This window comes from Pomacea canaliculata, linkage group LG7 (genome assembly GCF_003073045.1).
Source record: "Pomacea canaliculata isolate SZHN2017 linkage group LG7, ASM307304v1, whole genome shotgun sequence".
Lineage (NCBI taxonomy): Eukaryota > Metazoa > Mollusca > Gastropoda > Architaenioglossa > Ampullariidae > Pomacea > Pomacea canaliculata.
Window position 1 is genome coordinate 30,490,867 of NC_037596.1, and position 14,583 is coordinate 30,505,449.

The 14,583-nt window shown below is 37.6% G+C and overlaps 2 protein-coding genes across 2 annotated transcripts in view; both read left to right on the forward strand.

Moving 5' to 3' along the window:
• The window catches only part of LOC112567622 (putative DMBT1-like protein), a 90,001-nt gene extending 76,764 nt beyond the window's left edge, over positions 1 to 13,237 (forward strand). The window contains exons 3-5 of the mRNA XM_025244315.1: positions 11,383 to 11,694; positions 12,429 to 12,576; positions 12,985 to 13,237. Of these exons, the coding sequence (XP_025100100.1) occupies positions 11,383 to 11,694; positions 12,429 to 12,576; positions 12,985 to 13,237 (713 nt within the window). The remainder of the gene's footprint in view (positions 1 to 11,382; positions 11,695 to 12,428; positions 12,577 to 12,984) is intronic.
• Positions 13,238 to 13,686: 449 nt separating this feature from the next.
• LOC112569314 overlaps positions 13,687 to 14,583 on the forward strand; it is an 86,811-nt gene continuing 85,914 nt past the window's right edge. Inside the window, exon 1 of the mRNA XM_025247082.1 lies at positions 13,687 to 13,834. Coding sequence (XP_025102867.1) covers positions 13,728 to 13,834 — 107 coding nt within the window. The 5' untranslated portion in view covers positions 13,687 to 13,727. The remainder of the gene's footprint in view (positions 13,835 to 14,583) is intronic.

A 14,583-nucleotide genomic window follows, 5' to 3' on the forward strand; every position in this document is an offset into this window, starting at 1 on the left:
CTAGTCCGGCGAGATGGTAAGTTTAATAAATAAAACATTTTGTAGATGGTATTGGTTGACAACTGTTGGCTTGATTGCTGCTAACTCTGTTTATTTCTGACTAAAGGTTTGACTAAAACCTGGATAGCAGGTGCAGTATCAATATACATTCAATATATTGTCAAGTAACTACTGTCAAATACAATCTGTGGATGAAAGATCTTTCCAACCTTTGTCTCTTAACTAACATAGTAGCATGTTCGTTCCAAGTACATGTATTACTGTTAAAAAATGATATTTCTTATACAATATTTCACAGAAGAAAACTGACCAATTATTTGCTAAAGAAAACTGACTTTCGTTAATTAATCACACGATATTGAGTTGCAGAAGAGCTGCAAGGGCAGAGTCATCAAGATAAATTGTTTTTTCACAGATATCACGTTAAATAACTTTAGTAAACAATTATAGTATTATTATTTTTTTTTATTTAGCAGAAGTTAGGATCAGGTGCAGAAATAACGTTTAAAATTATATAAAAAATTACAATCAGAAATTATAGGTGCTACTTGTATTAAGATTTCATCTACAAATAAAGACATTTTTTTCATGTTTGTTTGTTAGAGGACCGTGGCGTCAACTTAAATGACATCCTTGGTTCAGCCTTGGGAAGCGCTTGTGTACTTATTGTGGCCATTATTCTGACAGTCTTCATAGCCAAGCATTGCAAAGGCATGGTTTTAATTTATCGTATGCTTTCTAATTGTTGATTCATTCTCATTTGTGAAAAAAATTGCCAAGACTTATTTACAGATGCTACATGATAATACATCGTTCTGGCTATATGTGGCATAAAACCATGCGAGAAGAAAAAAAGAATAACGAGCTCTGTATGACAGAAATGACATTTCACTGACAGAAGCATTTACGATCTGCAATTCAGGTTCAATTTATCGCTGCTCCTACATTCAAAGAAATGAATACAAGTTTGACACCAAGGGTGACGATGCGTTCTAATCGAAGTATTCTTTTGTGATTCAAGGTAAGAAGTGTCTGACCAGACATGGAGACCCAAATACAAGGCAGGATCTGGAAAGAGAAGTTTCTTTGGAGGACATACAATTTAGAGGCGCAACAAATGATTATCATCGAGAGACATGTAGAAGTGATGCAATAAGCATGTCTCAAACAGAAGACATCATGACAGGCAAGTAGACAAAATTAACAGAATGAAAGACGAGTAGACAGAATATTCAGTCTCTGAAGACTTCCAGATATATATATATATACAATAATAATTCCTGAAATCCATAGAAACAGATGTATGTTTATACCGATCTGTAATATATTGGTATTTTTAGCTGCTATTGCTATAAAGTGTTATTTATGCACTTGGTTAATATTGATGTTATCTTTACTTGTAGTAATAGAGGTTGCATTACTCTCTTAATGGTACTCTGTTGTAGATGAGTTCTGACATTATTGTTTGTCCTTATTACAGATGATCTGTACGTCAACACTGCCGAGCTTGCTCAGGATGAAGACGACTCAGATCACGACTACAACAATGTCGACGAATTCAATAAATTTAAAAAAAGTTATTAATAAAGAAATAATATTCTTCAGAACACTGCACTTGCAACACTTTTCAAAAAAGGATGAATATATTGTACAATAGAATAAAGAAGGTTTTCGCAAAATCTTAAGCTTAAACAATAATTTATTAAAAGTAATTTACACACAGGGAGGACGTCCGTTGTCCATATGTGACTGTGTAGGAGGGGGGATAGAATGTGGGAGTCTGAGGAGGAGAGAAAGTTTCGGGTAGGAGTGTGGACAGACAAGATTTCTGTAAGGTAGTTGGGGTGCGAGCCTTCAACTAATCAAAGTAGTGTTAAAGCTTAGAGAAAGACACAAAAGCATTAACTATATTTATTGTATTGTTACAACATATAAAGGTGGGTAATTTCCAAAACTTTGATTAATGATTGCTGTTTACCGATACACAATGTTCTTTATATAATATGTAATTCAATATTACATACTGTCACAATACTATGACATATGTTTAGTTATGTAGTTTAAAACATTTTGCACCAAATTTATTTTATAAATGTGATTAAAATGTCTTTCATTACACTCATGTGTGTTTAATGCATACCACTACTTTTTCAGAGAAAAAATACAAAGATTTACTTTCTTAATCGTTATGCTTCGTACTGGTTTGTTTTCGTTATCAATTAACAAGAAAAAAAAAAGCAGAATTAAATATGCATAGATAGGTAAATTATATTTCAATAAACGTAGGTTGAACTTATATGACACGTGAGTGATTTACCTGGCAATCCGTACATTTATATCCATACATAAAGAAATGCTTGTACTAGTAACAATTCAAGTCTTGACAATAACAGCAACTCTTCAAGTTAAGTTGTGCAAAGCCAGTCCAACAGAGAACCAGCAACTCTTCTTTCTGAACACAATCTTCCATTTACGATGTTAATTTATTTCCTTCCAAGGGTTTAGTAATCAAAAGTAAGAAACCTGTGTTTACTCAGAAAAAGGGACGAAATTTATTATTACTGAATTGCAGTTTTTACTTCCCCTTCTATTTTAACAAATCTAGGTCCATGCAACGATTTACTGTGTCACTGTCAGAAGACATACTAAATTCTTCTATGCTTATTTCGAGTTATAGGAATAAGCCAGCAAGTACGAGCACTGACTCTAGCCGTTAACGTTTAATAACGGCAATAAACGGTAATATTCTATATAAAGATATTCCTAAGGGAAAGGAACATGACGAGGAGTCACTGTTCGTGTTACTCTCCATTTCTTACCTTGCAAAGGAAGCTGTGGAGGCGTAGTCATCTAGCTAATCATCAAGGTAACAATACAGCTAAGCATTGGCCGAGCTGTAGAGATGTCTATCCAGAGGTTTTATACAGCGATCTTTTTAGCGATCTGCAATCATCTTTAACAATCCGCTTTCGTTTGCCAGCATCCAACACCACCGGCTCAGCTGTCTGCTAAGTATGTAGTATGTAATCGTCTGCTCGGCGATCTGACAACGACCTGCTGAAATACTGTTACAGCAATCATCAGCTCAGTTATCACTTCAATCCTCCCCAAAACTATCTTGACGACGTGTTTGTGGCCACATACACATCGGTTTGACTTTTGACACTTGAGTTTCAACACCACTGCTCATTAGTCCTTAAGATAAAAGTCACGTGCTACACCAACCTGGTGGTTCAAATCGTCGTCAGAAAGAACCCGTAGAACATTCATTATCATCATCACCATGATTTACTTTTTTCTTCATTTTTAAATGTGTTAATCGCTGGTCAGCTCGTTTTTTTAAAAGGAAAGGAGTGTCGCGGGGGCGTGATCGAACATACATGTCCACGAACCCCCTGCAATTAACACTTCTCACCATTACATAGAGTTACACATTCACCCAAATCACATAGTAGACCCCTCACTTCCAGAAAAATCTCGTCTCACATAATTGAATAATTCTATAAAATCGCCCATTTCTGCTGCAAGCAACCAACGGTACGCGTGCGTGACTGTCCCATAATAGACCTTTCTTGTTTGTCCTTCAAACATTATAATCATTCATTTAATATATGATTGTCACAGGCAAGTGACATGATGAATGTACTAGAAGGGTTAGGAACAGGTGGGGGGGCTACTCTTGTTTGTTGACAGGCAGGGATTATCGCCCTTACCCGAGTTTGAGCCAGAATGAGTGGAATGGAAGAATGTGAGAAAACGCATACATGTGTGAGTGAAATGTTCACCAAATCGGTAGGGTTTGAGAAAAGTATTGAGTCGAGCATTCCCGCAAGAGTTGTCAACTAAGACAGGCGAATGTAATTTGAGATAAAGAGAGTGCAGAATCAGTATAATTCCTTGCCTAGACAAGGTATGTAAAGTGATGTTTTAATATCTTTGTCTAACTCCATGTGATGTAATAATATGTGGTTTTTGAGATATTAATTAGCCCCATACGAATATTCAAAAGAATATAAGCGTTTCAGGAACTACCGGCGGGGAGGAAGTGCCGGAAAGAGGAATTATCGATAAAGAGAGATTCCGAAAGCAGCCGCCAAGACGGGTGAGACCGCTACATGTGTGAGTAGCGATAAGGGAATCGTTGCTTGGAGTTCATTGCCAAGGAAAGGAATGTGGAGGGACGAGTAAGGAGGACCCGCTGAAACGGATCTCTAACGACCGGAGGGCCTGGTAGCCTGGTATCGTCTACCAGCAAGTGTGTTTTTTTTTTCATGGAGATATGTCCAGTGTTGTGTGAGGGTAGTTGTTCGCAGGAGGAACATTCCTAACGCTGAGGATCGAGAGAGAGAGTATCCTACATCAAGTGGCAGAAGACAGGACTAGAAAGAGAAAGCTACACGAGGAGAATTAAGTGCGGACTTTACCCAAGGAAAAATAGTGTATTCGCCAGTGAACCTCTCCCATCTTCTCATGACAGTAAGTTGAGCTATTTTGTTGACAGAAGGAAAGAATTGGGTCTACTTAAAAAGAACTTTGGAGAGATTGAAAGTTACTCTTTGTGTTTGTGAAAGACTCTGTGACATTTTTCCAACAATGAATGGAATTTTTTTTGTTTTTTTTTTGGATGAACAGTTGGCACATTAAGTGAATATTCCGGGTTCATAGTCTTGTGTACGTATAGTGAGTTGAATATTCGAGTTATTAAATTTAGACAGGGCCTGTGTAAAGGCAGAGTTAGTGTGTCTTTGTCGAAAGAATGCGCGAATGTCACCACTGGATGAGTGATAGAGTGTAGAGGCGAACAAGTTCAGTTGCGTGTGACAATGATGCCATAAAGAGTTCACATATTTACTGAACATGTACTGGCGGGCTAAAAATTGAAATGACTGGAAAAGTATACCGGTTGTCATTTACATATTTGTAAAGCAATTAATGGTAAGGCAAGAATGTGTGTGTTTATATATATACTTCCAAACACACATACGTTAAAAAGAGATGGAGCGGGACATGGGAAGATAGCCAGCCAGACATAAAGAGATAACGGATATGAAAAAGCCCAGTTTCCTCTGAAACACTCAACACTCACTAAGGCTGTGAGTACATTTGGAAACAGTCGCTTCTGATTGGACCATTTGAAGTCCTTGCCGGGCCTCTCTCTCTCTGAGCTCTCGTGAACTTAAGTGTACGATTCATGTCCTGCTGTCTTCCGAGAAGCAGGGAATGTTTACGAGTGTTTAGTTACTGTCTAGAAGTGTTTATGGCTCGTGCATGAGTTCTTCCAATTCACTAGAAACGCCTACTTTTGTTAGGTAACTGCTCGAACGAATATCTAGGTTTGAACTTATCCACGGGCTATTCATTTCCTGCTTCAAGTTAGCGAATCAACGTGTCGATCTTTTAGGATATTATATCCCAGAATATAATAACAATACAAAGAAGAAAGCATTGAAGTTGTGCCATGCAGTGTTTATGGGACTGATATTTTATGATTCGAAAGGAATACCGGGTCTGTTACACCGCTAAACTCAGATAACTGTGGCCTGCGACTTCGTTTTGACGGACAGCAGTTCAACAGTCGGCATCTGCCACTGCAGACTTTGTGTTTGATGTCCTGCCAGCCAGTCTGACGTTCCTGTCAGTCTATCGCATCACGTCAGATATCATCATGTACAGGCTCATCGCATCTTGTCTCATATGTTATCTCACGGTTTGGCGGTCCGGTAAGTAAAACATGTTCCTCCATGGGGTTCATTTTAGTGTGTGTGTGTGTGTGTGTGTGTTTTTTGTTTTTATATTCAATTTGTTATAGCAGTTTGGGTGTCATTCGCGATTAGAATTTAACTCAATATCAACTTAATTCTCATGTCAGCTAAATTGTTTACTTTGAACTTCATAGGATCAGTACCATTCGTCAGTATTTCAACACCGATGCAGCTAAAACACTAATCTGTGCCTTTGTGCTGTCAAGGATGAAGTATTGTAAGTCTCTGGATTGCTCAAGTATCTTCTTGATTGACTTCAAAGGATCCAGAATAATGCTGCAAACTATCTAGCTGTAAACATATTTCACCTATCATACGCTCTCACCACTCGCTCCTAGTCGTGAACCTTTGACCTACAAACTTTTCACTTTGACTTACTTTGTTGTTTATAACACTGACCCTTAGTAACTCTGAACTCACTCCCATGTACACGCCCGCACGACTTCTGACACCAAGCTTTTGTGAGTCCCACTAAGACAAACACGGATGGACAGCGGTCTCTGTCCTACCAAGTACCATCAACTTGGAACCGATTACCCGTCAGCCTTTGACACTCCTAATCTTGTACCTCTTTTAAGAATAATCTTAACCAGCTTTCAGAACAACAACTTTACTTCACTGTGGTGACCCTGTCCTGACCCTAAGTATGTATCAGGTGTGTCTGTCATTTAGTTACTTTGTGTGAGTGTATGTTGTAGAAGTGAGAATGTCTGTTATGTGCCAATAAGGGTGTATAGTTCTGAATGATTTAAACTTTGTATGATATATGTAAAGCACTCTAGTAGATATTTGTAATATTGATACAGGAAGGACATGTACAATAAATCGACTCTTAATCAGCCATGCATAAATAGATACACACAAAAATACATATGCATAAATACATACAAACTCACAAACCTAGACAGATGAACCTTGGTGTTTGGAATATTCGATATGTATGTAATCAATCTCAAAGGTCAGTGTTGCTGGAAGTGTAGACTTGTACAGTTGTGGTCAACCACGTCTCGTCGTGTATGTATCTGTGCTACTCAAAACTTTCCATTGTTTTGAGAAGTGTATTTCGCACTACGTCCAAATAATAACACGAGAACTAAAACCGGAAGTGACGAGATTAGTATCAAGAGCTTAGTGTGAACTCGTTGTTTCCGCAAGCTCACGCACATTCACGCGCATATACAACACAAATGCGAAGCACGCTCACATATCCTTACACACATAAACACTCATCTACACAAACACTCATAGACACACACGCGCATGCACGCACGCACAAACGCCATACATCTTTTCCAAACGAAACTATGTCAGAGTATAACATAAGTATCAACAAAATCTCCATAAATAAACTAGGAAATAGTTTCAGTCTGTTATAATGATGTGAACAGTCCTACATCAGCCAATCAATTTTGTGCGCAGTAAGTGTTAATGATATTAGTACAATTTATAAACAAGTAAAAATACCTTTAGACTGTGAGCATACGCAAATAGACATATTAATGGAATTTCCAAATACTTACATACACAAGACAATGCATTTAATTCAGACAGTAAAGGTTCGATTAATTTAAAATTATCAGGGGGTCAGTTGAAGGCGCGTTTGGCTAACGGGTCATCGTCGTCAGGGCGCCTGGAGGTGTTGTACAACGGGCAATGGAGTACAGTGTGTGACGATGAATTTGGTAAAAGCGATGGTCAGGTGGCATGTAGGATGTTGGGATTTGACAGGTTTGTAATATGTTGTTCAATGTCTTTGCATTACTCATATCACATTTTTTTCTAAATAATTCATCAACAAATGTCTTGTTTTCTGTAGTATCTTAGCTAGCAAACCCCATAACATTTGGACAATGATCTTGAAGAAAAAACTTACTCTTTGGTTGGTTCTTTTTGTTTTTGTTAGTTTAACTGTTTTTGGGGGTTTGTTAAAAAACCATTGTCACTGCTAAATGGAAACCTGTTAACTTTAAATTGAAGAGATAGTAATGAGTCTTTGCTCATCATTTGCAGCCTTCGTTGTCTACTGTTGTAGTTTTATTTCGTATTTTGTCCAGTTAGGTCGTTTGAATGTGTGCTTTCTAGTCTCTACATGTGTGATAAATCTGATAAGTGCTACATTTTGTTTTCAGTCCAGGAGTATTAGTTGTGGGCTCCTCTGTATTTGGAGCAGGTTCAGGACGAATTTTGCTCGACAACCTGGCGTGTGGGGGTACAGAAATTAGTCTGGCACATTGTAGGCACGGAGGGTACTATTTGCACGACTGTGGTCACACAGAAGATGTTGGTGTCATCTGCAATGTTTGTAAGAACATTTTTTTCTTTAATTAAGAGCATGTTACGCACATGTTTGTCATCTTACAAGATAATTGTGTATACTACGAGACACAGCGGTAATGAGCGAACTTGCGATAACGATTTACGTAAAAAAGAACAACAAAAAAAATAAATAAATAAATAAAGAATTAAGAGATTATTTAGAAAAAGGAATGTTACATTACCATTTCCAGGCGCGAATAAGATTTTATTTTGCAGCGAAGAGCACGTAACCTGATTTGTATTAGTCAATCTAACATACTATTTAATTGACTATTTTAATAAGGCCTATACACCATACTTTATCAGTTCCTTACTTAAGAGACTGCATTGCCTGACCCAGGATGACATAAATGATGTTGAAGTGAATGATACAGATTTTCTCAGAATTAAATAAAATACTTAAACCTGTTATTTGCAAATCAGGTTACTGAGCTTTTAGTCAGTACAAGAAGAAAGGGTTAACGGTTGATTAAAAAACTGCAATTTGAGTTTTATAGCGTGAATAAGATTTTCTTTCACCAAAGAGGAATACATCACCCGAGCTCTATATGTCCGTCGGACATTGTAACTGTTATGGAATGGGTGGCATAAATAAGTTGAACTTAAAGATAAAGATTTTTCTTACAATCATGCAAAGATACTTAAGCTCATTATCTTCAAGCCAGTGTCCTTTTAGCCAGTACTAGAAAGCAGGCCTGCAGATGACACCTGGTTGTGATATTTCAAGCTTTTACATTTATTTCAACAGTATCTAGTCAACTTCGTCTAACGGGTACTCGGCGAACAAGAGAGGATATGGGTCGTGTGGAAATATTACTTGGGGCTGCATGGACTACTCCTTGTGTCAGTAGCTTCAGCAGTAGCCTTGCTAAGGTCATCTGCAGACAGATGAACTTTTCCTCGTAAGTTGCTTTTATTTAAGAGAGTGATTGAAGGAACGATCAAGTAAGGAAAGTTGTATGTGTGAATGTACGTCTGCATCTGTGTGAGGTGTGTGTATGTTAGTGGGGGGGAGGAGGTTGAGATTAACGACTAAACAAGAAAAGTGTGATAAAAACAGTGTGGTTACAGAAAATAACAAAAATAGAGGGACAATAAGCGAAGAAAAAAATGACAAAAAGTAAAAAATAACATAAGATTGTTTGGTAGGTTTTATAACTCATCTACCAGTCTTAAGATCAATTTCACCGAAGCTGTATGTTTTGAATAGTTAAAAAAGTGTCCTGCACACGAAAGTATTGTTCCAGGATCAGTATTTATACAGATCATTCTATCATTTGCCCTCACTATCTCTGTTATTTTAGACAAGCAGCAGCTTCTGTGGAGCCATCATCCTTTGGACCGAGGAAAGGACGGTTCTTTGTCGCTGGTATTGTGTGCACGGGCATGGAGTCCAACATACTGGACTGTTTCCAGACAGTTACTGGCTTCAGTGATACCTGCTCTTCACCTGAGCTTGGAGTAATCTGCAGTGACTGTAAATTAATTATAAATACATCTCTTATTAATTTCGTCTATGTCTAGAAATATGGCTTGCATGAGTATCGCAGCGTCAAAACCGAAGAAGATAATAATATATGTCTCTACGTATTGTTATGCATAATAATAAATAAGTACTGCTATAAGTCTTCGGTAAAAAAAGAAACCATACCCTAGGAGTAACACAACACACTGTGCTATGTCTTTTATTTCAGCAAGCTCCTCTCTTTTCATCGTTGTGGAGACAAACTCTACCAGCCCTGCCTACCCACTGATGGAGGGAACCAATGTTACACTGAAATGCGTCTCCTCACAGCGAGGTCTGTCACATCTTAACTTCTCTTGGCCAGAGACTGCAGGTGGTCGTCCTTCTGGTGAATACCTCATCTTTGACAACCTGACCAGATCACACAATGGAGGCAGAGTGAGGTGTATGGCCAGCTATGGACAGCCTCCAACAAGGCAAATTTTGACCAGTGACACATTGGCAATGAATGTTTATTGTAAGCTTGCAAAGACATACTTTACGTGAATTATATTTTTTTACCTTTTACCTAATTGTCATCATAGAATGCATAAATGTTAGTTTACAAAAAATATTGAAATACAGGACAGAAATGAAAGATGTCCTTGATAATACAAACTCATTCATAAGAGATAAGTAGTAAGTTATTAGATTTGTGTTTCTTTGAAAAAATCTTAGTTTACTAAGGATTTCTAAGGTTAAAATTGTATACCTTAAGTTCTTGCATCCCTACACCTACTAATTTTTTAAAGAATTATTTTTAGACTATTACAACCATTATCTTTTTTTCTTCATTTCTACAAAATGTGATGAAAATTATTAAAAAACTTTATGTTGGGTTACTTATATTCTTAATAGGAATAAGCACTCATGGTGATGAAAATTACTATCATAATTTATTGTGTGTTAATTGAGTGTTAATAATAATCTTAAGAGAAATGTGCACCTAATACGAGCAGTAAAAGAAAGAAGCTGACGGTAGTGGTATCAGAAGAGAGTATATAAAACAAAAATATATAATTACTTATAATTAACGTGCGACAACCGTGTTACGCGTTTTAATGTTTTTACATCTTTTCAGATCGGCCTGTGGTTAGAATCAAATGGGAAGGGAACGCGTGTGAACCTCTGGAGTCCAGTCCAAGTCGCTGTGTTGTCAGTCAATACCAGCAAGTCATTCTTTACTGTGAGGCTGACAGCAACCCTCCTCCTGCTTCTGTAAGATGGTCTGGACTGGTTAGCAATGTCACCGGACAGTTACAAATATCCTCTGCACACAAGACCAATCACAATGGACGATACTTCTGTATTGTGTCTTCTGAGTCAGTGTCCAGTGATGGCCGTCTGCCACTAAATTCGACCTACAGCTTTGAAGTCATTGTAAAATGTGATTCTCATTTTTATAATATTTATACACAGAACACGTACTTGTCTTCAATATTATTGATTTATTTTGCTAACAATGGTAAACCTTCCTGCTTTAGAACAAAAATATTTATGATTTTGTAAGAACAGTACAATATTTTAATCTTTTTTCTACAGATAAAATTAAAATTCTGATACTATTAAAATTAAAAATAGAACCTTCTTATTTTATGTTTTTTTCAATATGGAATCCAGCACAAAATTACGAGCAAAACTGTAATACCAACACACTATGAAATTGTATTTCTTTGTTTCCTTAGAGTTACTATTATTAGTACCAGAAATGGGTTGTTTTCCTCAGATGAAACTTAAGTTGTTAAATAATGCGTTAAAAAAGAGGGTTTTTTAAAAAAAATAGTATTTTCCTGGTTTTAGACTCATCTCAAGTGCTGAACTTTCAAGTCAACGAAGAAATGCAATGGGTTGTGACTGTTCCTGAACACTCCCGAGTGTACATGCGGTGTGAAGCTGAGGGGAGACCATCACCTCACATGACGATTGTCCGTGACACGGGAGACAAGCGAGAGGTCGCCAGCAGACCCCGAGGAGCACTTCAGCTCACTGACCAAAGAGTAGTGTTAACATATAACTTGACTGCTGCACCTTACGAGGCTTCAGGTAACTACAGGTGTGAGGTGGACAACGGAGTTGGAAAAGATATTCAGAGCATCAGGATTTACGTTGTTTGTAAGTATATCTGCAAGCGCGTGCTATCCACTGTATGGAAGAGTCTGAATGGGACATTTTAGCCAAGAAATTGAGGTGGAAATCGTTCCTACGTTTTAATAGCTGGGCGCCATCTTTGATACGAGACTTTTCTGGAATCCCACAATTCAAGCTGTCGCTTTTCCGTCTCCGGAATTTGATTCTTTCTTGTTTTCCATCGGCTTCTTCAGCTCTTTTGCAGATCGCACATAGAGACCTTCTTCTTGATCTCTTTTTACAACATTTTATCGGTTACGGAGAGGAGCTGCTTATATCCGGTTGTATCCTACTGCTCCAAAGTCATTAAAAAAGCCCAGGGTATTCTTCAGACCCTGTATAACAGGCAAATACTTCTAAAGGTGGCTAAAATCCTTCGTGATGTCAGGCATGTCCTGTCAGGGTAGTTTTTCCATCTTTCATTTGTCCAATGATTCTGTTTACCTGTATCCTTCGTTGTTTCAGCGGTGCGACTTCTGAATGTTACTTCGTGAAAAGGGATGCAGGTGTCTCAATTATGAATGTATGACACTGTTTGACAAATACAAATTTGCTGTGGTGACACGTGAAATCCTTTCAAGCTGCCCCGAACTGCCTTCCGGGATAACAAAAAAAGTTTTTTTTTTATCAAATAAATGTTTACATTGTGAGTATATTCAGAACGTTGTATTAATGAAGGTTTAGTAAACAATTGCCGAATATATTGTTGTCACAATCAGCAAGTCAGCTGACAGCTCGTTTGGCGAACGGGACGTGGTGGGCGGGGCGCCTGGAGGTGTTGTACGACGGGCGATGGAGTACAGTGTGTGACGATGACTTTGATAAAAACGACGCTCGGGTGGCCTGTAGGATGCTGGGATTTGACAGGTTTGTAATGTGTTGTTCAATACCTTTGCACTAACCCCACCAAAATTTTGTTGCTATGTTAAATACTATCTAGAGATTGTGAATGAAACTGCTCGTTCGGATATTGAAACCAAAGTAAACAAAATAAAACTTTATCAACGATCTGGACACATAATTTGTTTTCGTTTACGTTTTTGTTTATGAAGAAACAAGTTGACAATGCTGAATGATAATTTCAATTGCAAAAGCGGTGTGGATTTTAACATTGTATTGAATTTACACGACATAAACACGTTTTTACTGCTCAGTCCCATCTTAATTTTCTCACTTTTGCAGTGTATTTTCACATTTATCCAGTTAAGTCGTTTCTATGTGTACTTTGCCTTTTGCACTTTCGGAATACATTTGACCACTATTTTTTTTTTCTAGTCCCGAAGCACTATTTGTTGGCTCTAAGATGTACGGGGCAGGTTCAGGAAACATTTTGCTGGGCGACTTGGCTTGTACGGGTACAGAAACCAGCTTGGCAAAATGTACCCACAAAGGGTACAATAACCACAACTGTAACCACGGAAAAGATGTCGGTGTCTTCTGCACCATCCGTGAGGACTGCTTTAATTTTATTCACAACATGCCACGCAGAATGTACAGTTATTTATCTAGTATCACTGCTTTCACATAATCTTTAAGAACTAGCTTATGTATTATGCTAGACAGTACGATCCTACTCCGCCTCGTATTAAGAAATTTAAGTCCAAACCCAGAAAGGATTAGGAGATGATTGAGAGAAAACACAGCTACATTTGTTGTTCATAAGTGAATGAGATTTTCTTTTCTAACGAGGGACATATAATCTAAGGTAAATTTTATAACTTTTCTCACACACTTTTTAATTCATTGCTCGTAATGAAGTCTGTTTACATTGACCTCTTACGTCTTACGTTTAGAAACTATATTGTTTTACAACATGGACGACATCAGTGATCTTAACCTTAAATATTCTTGCTAAATCAATCACACTCATTATCTTCAAGACAAGTTTATTGTGTTTTTACCCAGTACGAGAAACAAGCTCATAATGGCACCCAGCTATGGATTGTAAGGTTTTTCAATTTATTTCCCCAGTTTCTAGTCAACTTCGTCTAGCGGGTACCCGGCGCACAAGACAAGATATGGGTCGTGTGGAAATATTATTTGGGGCTGCATGGACTACTCCTTGTGTCAGTACCTTCAGCAGTAGCCTTGCAAAAGTTCTTTGCAGACAGATGAATTTTCCCTCGTAAGTGAGATTTATGTTGGTGAGTAAATGAGCAAACCATCGAGTAAGGAATGTTGTGTTTGTGTGTGTGTTTGTGTGAACGCGCGAGCATGTTTGTGTGCTTCGGGGAAGAGTAGAAAAATTAATGCTTGAGAAAATGTGATATAAAGAGTATGGTTAAAAAAAATAAGAATTTAAGATAAAAGAAAAAAATAAAACGTAAAGACAAAAGTGAAAAGTAATTGGTATAAAATTCAATAAATCAACATTATCATCACTACCTTAGTCCGCCACCTATCTTGTGCATCAAGACACTCTTCTGAAGCATTTGCATCCATTTCTCCATGTTTAGTGAGTTAGGTCTCCTTTTAGCATCCATACAGCTTTAGGAACACAAGCGCTTGAGAAAAGGGCATATTTATGTGTTATCCCATAATTTACTCAGACTGGTTATTGGTGGTGTTTGTATCCTAAGACGAACATCTTCATCGCATCCACGGTCCTTCCAGAACATAGCATCTTGATACTCTAAACTTTCTCCAGCCATAAACTGTGCGTCTTTCTATGCTTGATGGTGTTCACAAATACTATACTCTTCTCCGTGCTGACCTCCACCTCATGTGCACCCAAGGTAGTGGAGAGATTGTGAGGTCATAACTCAATGTTTATGCTTTTACCATATTGGTGTCACCGAAAAAGAGTAGGTAATGAATAAGAAATGTTTATTTTTACATATTTGAGAACAGAGTCTCTCAAATAAAATTATTATG